Source organism: Oryzias melastigma, linkage group LG23 (genome assembly GCF_002922805.2).
Source record: "Oryzias melastigma strain HK-1 linkage group LG23, ASM292280v2, whole genome shotgun sequence".
Classification (NCBI taxonomy): Eukaryota; Metazoa; Chordata; class Actinopteri; order Beloniformes; family Adrianichthyidae; genus Oryzias; species Oryzias melastigma.
In genome coordinates this window covers 18,920,181-18,930,389 of record NC_050534.1, presented here as the reverse complement: position 1 = coordinate 18,930,389, position 10,209 = coordinate 18,920,181, and the positions used below count along the sequence as shown (strand labels likewise).

The 10,209-nt window shown below is 40.8% G+C and overlaps 2 protein-coding genes across 10 annotated transcripts in view; one reads left to right on the top strand and one right to left on the bottom strand.

Moving 5' to 3' along the window:
• The first annotated feature begins 45 nt into the window (after positions 1–45).
• On the top strand, positions 46–2,411 carry ascl1a (achaete-scute family bHLH transcription factor 1a). Its single transcript, XM_024292961.2, has 2 exons — positions 46–1,587; positions 1,670–2,411. The coding sequence occupies exon 1, from the start codon at positions 972–974 to the stop codon at positions 1,575–1,577; it is 606 nt and encodes a 201-aa protein (XP_024148729.1). The 5' UTR covers positions 46–971; the 3' UTR covers positions 1,578–1,587; positions 1,670–2,411.
• Positions 2,412–4,652: 2,241 nt separating this feature from the next.
• The window catches only part of LOC112159060 (proline-rich protein 36), a 93,641-nt gene continuing 88,084 nt past the window's right edge, over positions 4,653–10,209 (bottom strand). For 6 of the 9 annotated variants that reach the window (XR_004947160.1, XR_004947158.1, XR_004947159.1 and 3 more), the window contains 3 exons: positions 8,334–8,403; positions 7,897–8,238; positions 5,202–5,337 (listed from right to left, as the gene is read on the bottom strand). Coding sequence is in view for 2 of the 9 variants with exons in the window: in XM_036210225.1 (XP_036066118.1) it covers positions 5,086–5,337; positions 8,334–8,403 (322 nt within the window). In the remaining 7 variants the exon portion in view is untranslated. Of the gene's footprint in view, positions 5,338–7,896; positions 8,239–8,333; positions 8,404–10,209 lie in introns of those variants that run through there. The other 3 variants (XR_004947161.1, XM_036210225.1, XM_036210226.1) reach the window with 3 other exon arrangements.

Below are 10,209 nucleotides of genomic sequence, written 5' to 3'. Positions count from 1 at the left end.
GCCTCTCGAGCGCGCAGAAATAGACACATTTGCACACGCGCTGTGAGTTTCTGCGCCAATAATTGAAGAACGCGCCACTGTAAGCTCACCAGGGGGGTCCAATCATCCACAAAGCTTCATTCCGACACCCTCCCCACGCACGCAGTGTTCGTTATCCCTGCGTGGCTCCAGAGTCCCAGTGGAAAATGCGCTCCGCGGCGCACAATAGTTCGACTTTTACGCGCGCCTTTGGAAAGCGCGGGGGCGCGGTGACAACGAGGAGCTGATTTACATGAAGAGGCTGCGGATAAAGCAAACATAAATAATAGAGGGAAACTTGGGTTGAGGTTGTGTCCACGTCCACTCAGACGAAAACAATCCAAGATAAAGGTTTCCACTGCGTTTTTACGCGTTTTGGAACCATTTAAATTTCCAGTATTAAGATTCAAGGTAAGAATTTCTTGAATTGCGCCCATTCAAACTTTTTACTTGTAAATTTAGCACATTTTCACGCTTAAATTGTGCGTGAATGAAACTGCACCAAAGTTACAACAGAGTTTCCAAATGTTTACTTTTTTTATTTATTTATTTTAGGAGCGCACCCTTTCTGGAATCAGAAAGTTCCTGTTGGAAGCGCGCCGCTCCGTGGAGCGCACCTCTCTGCTGTGACTGATGGAGAAAAAAAACTGCTGTTTGTTTAGTGCTTGAAGTGGCACGCGTCTGGCGCGCGCAGCTGCACCGGCGCAGGAGCCCAAGGTGTATCCACGCGACCAGTGGGCGTGGCCTCCCCCTCAGCCAAACGCATTGAAAAGCAGTGGCGTCTTTCTTCAAGGAGTCATTTCAGCTTTGAGAAGCGCGCCACGCAGCAGCCCCGCGGAGCGGCCACACCACGTGAACGGCACGAGCGGGACGCACCGCCAGGAGACGCTTCCCTCCTTTATGTTTCTGTCAACTTTTTGGTTTTTTTGATTTTCTTTTTTTTCCTCGCTGGGATGGACCTCACAGCCAAAATGGAAATTAGTCACCAGCAGCTGATTCCGCCCGCGTGCTTCTTCTCCGCTGCGGCTGCGCAGAGCATCCACCTGAGCCCCGGCGGGAGCAGCAGCAGCAGCAGCAGCAGCGGGAAGTCTGCATCCAAGCAGCCTAAGAGGCAGCGCTCCTCCTCCCCGGAGCTGCTGCGCTGCAAGCGCAGGCTGAACTTCGCGGGCTTCGGCTACTCGCTCCCGCAGCAGCAGCCGCACGCGGTGGCGCGCAGGAACGAGCGCGAGCGCAACCGGGTCAAGCTGGTCAACAACGGCTTCGCCACCCTGCGGGAGCACGTGCCCAACGGCGCCGCCAACAAGAAGATGAGCAAAGTGGAGACGCTGCGCTCCGCCGTGGAGTACATCCGCGCGCTGCAGCAGCTGCTGGACGAGCACGACGCCGTGAGCGCCGCCTTCCAGGCCGGCGTGCTGTCGCCCACCATGTCGCAGGGATACGCGGCGGACATGAACTCCATGACGGGCTCCCCCGTGTCCTCCTACTCCTCTGATGAAGGCTCCTACGACCCGCTGAGCCCGGAGGAGCAGGAGCTTCTGGACTTCACCAACTGGTTTTGAGCTTCTTCAGGTGAGAAAACCACAGGATCATCCTAAAGAAAATCCTCCCCAAAAACTCAGATGTGACTCAACATCTCCTTCTCTCCTCACAGAATCCACATTCTGGACTTTACGCGCGCGCGTTTTGGTCCTCTCATGAAGGTCCTGAAAACTTTTTTGTGGAAATCAGACCAGCGCCAAAGGACTAAAGAGACTTGGGTCTGTCCACAGGAAAACCACAAACTCCAAAACACTATTTAAAGCTCTTCATCTATGCCAATCATCATCATCAGTTCAGAAAAATGCTTCCAAGTCGCCGATTTATTCTATTAAATTCTATATTAAACGCTTTTTTGGGAAATATATTAAAATATTTTTGTATGTAAGAGATTTATAGATGTTTTTGTACACATCCTTTTGTATATATTTTGTCTATATATTGCGGAGTTGCTTCTATGACCTCTTTGCCTCTATATGTAGACGCTGTAGTCTATTATTCTGGGACTCTTCTGTTCACGAGGTTTCCAGGAGTCTGAGACTCCCGGAGGTTTGATTATCCAGCACCAACGTGTCTTATTTAAAGGAGAAAAAAATGTTGCGTCATGTCGTGTCACGATGATCAAAAAAACTTATGCAGCTGTTGTCCAAACGGAGAAGCATCGAACCTTTACGCCGTCAGATGTCCTCCTCCTCCCATGATGGAAACGAGAAGTCTTATATTCAGATGTTCTACACTGTAGTCCAAGAATAAAACCACATGCTACTGAGATCTTTGCGCGTGTCTGTGTGTGTGTTGATGGGGGGTGGGGTGGGTCATCCAATTACATTGTTAAAAAAACAAAAATAATAAAAAAAGAAGGATAAAAATGATTTTGAACGACCTAAAAGGCGGATTTTACGCACAATCCCGCGCTTTTACGCACGAGATTTTCTACCCAAAGTTTACTCCATCGGCACCATCCAACTTTAGTCTTGATTCGCGAGACCAGAATGGATAAAAAGAGGGGGGGAAAGTTGCATTTTTTTTAGACAGGAACCAAAAGATGGAGCATTTTTCCGCTCTTCTCCTAATTGGATCAGCGGAGTCCAGCGGTCAGCAGCCTGGGAGGTGGAGCGCTTCTCCACAACTGACTTTGACAGGTAGGGCGAGGGCTGCCGTCAGGGCGCGTGGCTGCTTTAATGAGGAATGAGGGGTCTGGAGGTGGTGGAGTGGAGGCGTGTGCCCAAAGGTGACCCAAACACCTGGAAAGAAGTGCAGCTGCGCATGCGCGGGAGAAGGGAGGATGCAAAACAAGAAAACGGGAAATCTTTAGATGTTAAATTGATTAAATATAAATAATAAATAAAGTTTTAATTTATTTGAAGACATAAAAAATCAATAATTGTCTGATAAAACTAGAATAAAGCTGATGGAGAAAACAAGTCAGGCTGTGTCTTCACACTGACATGTGCTTCCTTCTGGAAGATTCTGGAAGTCTATTATGTTTGTCCCCACAGAGGTTTGTCACAAAAGGGAGGAGAGTCCGGCTGTGTCTAATCGGCAAAGCTGGGACAAAACAATGGAAAATCTGGCTGCAGGATCTGGATAAATCTGCATAATTGACTCTAGAAAAAAAATCTAAATGATTACAAAATTTCACACACATGCCGCCAGCTTAAGTCTACATTTCATTGACCTTTGACCCCAGGAAGAGATTGCCATCTTCAATTTTCCAAAATAAATAAAACGCCTTTTGCTGCAAAAGGAAAATTCCTCCAATGGATTTTCATCGATCCTTTCCTAACTTGACAGGCGAGTTTGCTGAAAGTGACATTCTCCTGTCACTCCCACGTATTTTATTATATGTTTCCACAGAATCATTTCACTTCTCACTGATAGTATCCCTTCTTGTGATGTCACCTACACAGTTCCAGACTAATCTGATGTAGTATTTTGTAATACTGCCCTATTGAAATTGTACTTAAGTGAAAATACTTCTGTGTTAAAATAGCTAAAGATGGCCACACCCCTACCTCTTAAAAGCGGAGTCCATCGATGGCATCTAAATGGTGAAAGATATATTTCACTACAATATTGCAACAAAAAACTTTTAATTATTTTTAATTTATAATTCTAATAATAATTTATGTCTTTTCTCCTTTGTGAACGTAATTTTTTACCTCTAAGATGGATATCAACCGATTGGCTGGCCCAAGGAGAACACCAATGGGGTGACAGTAAATAGCTGATTGGATGATTTATTGTGAAGCAAAAGAATTGTACTTGTAACTTGGGTTTCATCATCGTAGATCACTCAAGGCCCGGGGGCCAGATTCGGCCCTCCGGGTAATTCTATTTTATTATTATGAATGGCCCGATATTGTCTTGCACCTATTTCTAACTTGTATAATTTTGACAAAATATATTTTTATGGAGAGTAAAATAATAAAAGTTATTTAAGGTTTTAATCGATTTATTCTGGAATAATAATCCTGCCTGTTTTTATTTATAGTAATTTAAAGACAAAAGTTTTAAAAATGTAGTTTCAGCGTGTTCTATAAATGTTTATCCTGTTCGGTGTGTTTTGGATTTTGGCCCCCTGTATGATTGAGTTTGACACCCCTGTCTTAGATCATCGTAGAGGGCGTTTCAGTTTGGCCACTAGGTGGCGATCGTGCTAAAACATTGCACTTTATTCCAGAAGAAGAAGAAAGTATGAATTAACATAACGTGTTTTAGACCACAAATTGTTTCTTTAAAACATATTTCTTTTAAAGAGTTTGAAAAATTAATGCTTGTGATTATATATAGTTGCTTATTTGATCAGTAATGTATGCTTAGGCCGACCGAACGTTAGCATTAGCCGTCCTATGGGAAATACCATTGAATGTTAGCATCAAGCTAGCGGACTTTAGCTTTCAGATAGATTTGATCAACCCAGACCCACTTTTTACAGACGGACAATTTCTTTTTTATGTGAACAAAAATAATTTTACAAACATTATTTTATTACAGATACAAAACATTTTTAGACTCACAAGTCTTATTATTACAAGTGCAAAAACACTTAATGGAGAAATTTGCAACAAATCTAACTTTAGAAATTAAAGACTCCAAACAGTTGAATATATTTATTTTTTATTATTTCTTCTCTTCTTTTATGGATTTGAATTGAACATTATTGAACACAAGCTGCTGGTAATATGCTGCAAACAAAGCACAAACATTGAGCAGCTGCATTTCTGCTGATAAGACCTCTTTATTGTGGTGAATAGTTAAGCGTCATGGAAACCGGCTTCCAAGAACATTATCAGGGAAAACTGTCAAATCCACAGACATTGATTTCTGAAGGAAACTGCTCACCCTTTAACATCTCCAGCATTTATGTTCTTTGATTTACAAAAAAAGTGAACACGATCAACGTAATTCCAGTAGATTTTAAAGAAGAAAAGCGGAATGAGCCGCTTTTCTTCTTTAAAATCTACTGGAATTATGTTGATCGTGTGAACAGTTGAAAAGTTACAGTATATTAAAGAGAAATCAAAGAGTCTAAAAATGTCTGGAGTCGTTGAGCGGGTTGGAGATGACGGATTTATGAATGAGCATGAAGAGCGGCAGGTAGGCCAGGAAGTCCAGCAGGTCCAAAGGCGGGATGTTCTGCAGCTCCAGCCTGACGACCGCCTCCTGCTCGAGATGGATCCCACCGGCCTTCAGCTCCAGCAGGAGCTGCTCGCCGCTGATGAAGCCCTGCTGAAGGCCCGCATCCGCCTGCTGCTCCTCCAGGAGGAACAGAAACAGCTGCTGCAGGAAGCAAGAAAGAAAACACAAGCTGAACGTGGATTCTTGAACGCCCATGGTGTTCACACTGGACAAACAGGGTGGGGCTTCTTTTACTTTTTCTACTGCTTAATAGCTGCAAAATGTGTAGAATCTCTCTCTAGGCCACATGTGCCAAAGTCAAGGCCCGGGGGCCGGATCCGGCCCTCCAGATCATTTTATTTTATTGGTATGAATGGCCAGATGTTATCATGCGCTTATTTCTAACTTGAATAATTTTGACAAAATATATTTTTATGGAGAGTAAAATATTGAAAGTTATTTAATTTTTAAGTTGATTTATTCTATAATATTCCTGTCTGTTTATTATTCATAATTATATAAAAAAGTTACAGTTTTAAAGCTTTAAAAATTGGCATTCTGATAGCTTTTTGAACTATTTTGGCATTTAATACGATTTTTTAGGCTATTTTGAAGATTAGCTAACATTTCAGCTACATGCTAGCTGTTTTGGCTTATTTAGGTTTTTTAGGCTGCTTTGGAGTTTAGCTAATATTTCAGCTGCATGGTAGCGTTTTTTGGGCTAATTTAGACTTTTTTTCATTTTTCAGGATATTTTCAAGTTTTGCAAATTTTTCAGCTATATGCTTGCTGTTTTGACAAACCTAAGATTTTTTTGGGCTAATTTGCATTTAGGTAATATTTTAGCTGGCTATCCTCTTTAGTGATTTCAGCTATCAACTTCAGCTTTTTTAGATATCAATTTCAGCATCTTCAGCTATCAGCACTAGCTTTTTCAGCAGCGAAATTCAGCTTACAGCATTCACACTAGCATTATTTTAGGTAATGCTATATATATAAATATATAGTTCACAATTATGTTAAAAAGTTATGAGTTTAAAGTTTTAAAAATGTTTTAATGTTTTGGATTTTAGCCCCTTGTGCGATAGAGTTTGATACCGCTGCTCTAGGCTTTTTCGTTCACAGCTCTACTCTGATATATAAAAGACTTGGTGTCATAAAATTCCAGCTGGACACAAACTGGAAACACTTTCTCCTCCATGATCAACTTTCACCCTTAAGGGTTAAAAGGTTCAAGGGTTAAAATATCTTTAAATTTAGTATTTGGCAACTACATTTCTGCTAAAAACAAAAAAAGATACACATTTAAAATACACATTGTTTTTGTAAATAGGCAGGTCTTCCTACGGAAAAAAAATTTGTTTCTTTGTTGTTTCAAATGCTGCCCCTGAAACAGTCTTTAATATTTAAAGAATGTAAACCATAAAAGCAAGAAAAAGTTTAAGTAAAATCAACTTATGTGAATAGTAAAAATGAACAAAATCATCAGATGAAGTAAAACTATGATAAATACTAAATTAGGCTAAAGCCAATCAGAACAAGTGAGTTTTGGATGCAATAAAAAACGTTTTGGTTCAGAAATGTCATAGTTTTCATTGTTCAGTTGATCTGAAGGATTTTATCAGCACGTTATTTTTTTTGGTTCTCATCTTTTGAAATGAGATCTCTGCTGTGTGAACGTTTTTTTCAATTCTTCCTAAGAATGTCTCACATTTCTGACACACAGAATCACGACCAGAGGATGGTGTAGTGTTCAGCTCTCACAGTGAAAGGGCTCCTTTTCCCTCTTCTTTTTCCTTTGATATCGTTGATGTTTTAAGGCTTCCTTCCAAACAATAAGAACACGTTTGAACTGTGGGTTCTTGTCAAACATTAGAAGAGAATAAATCCCTTTTTTGGAACAAATAGTGAAGTTTTAATCTACGGTTGGATTCTAATTGTATTCGGAAGAAAAATGATACAACTTACCCTAATCATAATCAACAAGTATATGGAGTGAGATGTTTAAACTCTAAAGCAACATTCACATCATTCTTGAACCCATTTAGCCCACAGTGTTCACACTGGGCAAGCAGGGAGGGGCTTCTTCTACTGTTTACTATGTCTTGGTGCACAATGTCAAAGTGGGGCAAATAGGTGAATCTTTTTCTTTCTTTCTCTCTATTTGGATATATGAAAAACTTGGTGTCGTATAATTCTGACCAGACACAAACGAACTGCAGTTATTAATTTCTTCTTCACGGTTCTGTGAACAAAAACGGATGTCACCACCAAATCAGAGCCCCTGATTGGTCAAAGTTCCATGTGTTTAAGTTTAGAGGTGTGTTTCCTACGACTGAAACCCGAATATACGAGCGTTTCCCTGTAGTTTTCATTGACTGTAGCTGCAGGCGAGCCTTGCTCATGAACTGTGGCAGTGCGGTGGTACTCAACCCCCCCTCCTTAAAGGTCCCAGCACTTGTTGTGGGTGTGTGGGAGTATGTTCATGTGTGACAGCGTGTTATTGTGGCGCGCAGCCTCAGATTACCACACTCTCCTTTCAGCGCACCTGTTTGCACAGTTAATGCAGGCTAGGTAATAATTGTTGGGAGGGGGGGCAGAAAAGGAGGGGATAGGAATAATCCGTGTGGCAATTAGCCTGTTCCACCCCCCACCTCAACAACAGCCTCTCCAGTTAACAACCCTATCCCTAACAGCTCTGTAATTACAAAGCCTCCCTACCTGGCCGAAGGCTCAGCTTCCACGCCCGCGCTCTTTCAAGTTCCTCCTCGCTTTTCAGCCGCTCAGCGCCTCCTGGCACGACCGAGGGCCGGGCCGGCTCGCCAGCGGCCAGCTGGTCGGCTCGAGCCCGGCCCGTCTGAGATGAGCCGTGTGTCTCGGGCTGATTACAGGGCTGGGCGGAGTGGACGGCGTGTTCGCCGCTGGGCTCTTTAATGAGATTAAGGCCAATTCCAATCTCTGAAAAGGGAAAAGCTCCCCTTCTCTCTCCTCTGGCTTCCTTCCCTCATTTCCATGCACGGGGTCTGAGTGGCTAAAGCACGCTTTCGGAATCAAAGAGTTCGCCTCCATTTACGTGATTGTGATCACAGCCGGAGACGGGAAAGTGAATCTGAAGCTTTGAGGATTCGACAGATTCAAGAGGACAAACATGTTCTTACCTTGGCTTTGAAGAGCCTCACTTCAAGGGAGCGGAAGTCCATGCTGCTGATGAGGGAGCGCATAAACTCACTGAAAGAGAAGAAAAAACAACAGATTACCCACAATCCCACCATCAGATACAGATTTCTACAACTCCATTGTTTTACTTCAATTCATAAATAAACAATTCAAACACTTTATTATTTAATAAATTATGTTTTAATGGTTGGTACATGTTTGTCTTTTCACTACAAATTAAATTAAACAGAATCATTTATGCTTTTATTTAGAACAGGAAATCAGAATCAACAAAATATTAAAAGATAAAAAACAAAAAGAATCTGTGAAAATGTAATTGGATAAAGCCTGTAGCTGTGATGTAGAAGCTACAAGCTTCTTGCTCCGCTCCATTCCAATCCAGACAAATAGATCCATGAACGTCTTCGTTTTCCTCGTCTCAGCTGGAATCTGCCAAGAGAGGAGTCACGGCGGTCCTGATGAAGAATGGCCGGATGCTTTGCATGGGATGGTAAAACCTGGTTATCGATTATGAAATCCAGCTCGACGAAGACGCTTGTCCTTTTGAGCCTTCGTCCATTCAGTTGTTATTTCATCTTTAAAACCCAGATGTGGACAAACTAGTGATTCCTCAACTTTTATCAGGCTATGGATCAGTTTAATGACATACAAAGACAATATTTTCAGGGACTGGCCTGTGCGAGGCTGAAGCAGAGATTATTTTTCAGCCTTCAGTTTTCTTTAAACTTTTATGGATAACGTTTATCTTCATCCTCTATAAAATCTCTGCATCTTCTTTAAACTTTATTTTTTACTAGATTTGATGCAGGAGCCATGATAATATAACCCATAACTGTCAAAGTGGAGGCTAAAAAAATCAGATTCTAACTTCAACCTCGTCTGAACTTTAAGGTGTGATGGATAAAAAATGAATTAAAACTGGTATTTTATAAATATAATATTAAATCCACAACTTTATAATCTGTAAAATAACATTAGACAGCCGGTTGATGAATATTCTGTATTATTATTATGGTCTGTGTGAACAACTGTTGCAATAAATCCATATTCAGAGTAAAGCAGGAGTGTCAAACTCAATCGCACGAGAGACCAAAACACAACTTAGGTTGGGAGCTTAACAGGATAAACATTTATTAAACACTCTAAAACTAAATGTTTAAAACTTTCAAACCATAACTTTTTATAATTACGAGCTAAATATAAAGAATTAGCTGCGATAGTGCTAGTGTGAATGCTGTAAGTTGAATTTGGCCGCTGTAGATGCTAGTGCTGACAGCTGAAGATGCTGAAATTGATAGCTGAAAAAGCTGAAGGTGATAGCTTAAATCACTGAAGCTAATAGCTGAAAAAGCTGAAGGTGATAGCTAGCTAAATATTAGCCGAATGCCTAATAAATCAAAAACACAAAAACAAAAATATAAATAAACGTAGGTCACCCAAAGCAGCTAACATTTAGCTGAAAAAATAGCTAAGCTTCAAATATCCTAAAAAAACGGGAAAAAGCTTAAATTAGCCAAAACAGCTAATGTGTAAATATTAACCTAACTCCAAAATAGCCTAAAAAATCTTAGTAAATGCCAAAATAGTCAAAAAATCTATCAGAATGCCAACTTTTAAAACGTAAAAAATGTAACTTTTAAACATAATTATGAATAATAAAAAGGCAGGAATATTATTCCAGAATATATCAATTTAAACATTAAATAACTTTTAATATTTTACTCTCCACAGAAATATATTTTGTCAAAATGATGTAAGATAACATCGGGTCATTAACATAGACTGTATATAAAATAACTGGACGAAGCAAGCCCCCCTACTTCCGTGTTCCATATAGGAAGTACCACTGGGTTGCAA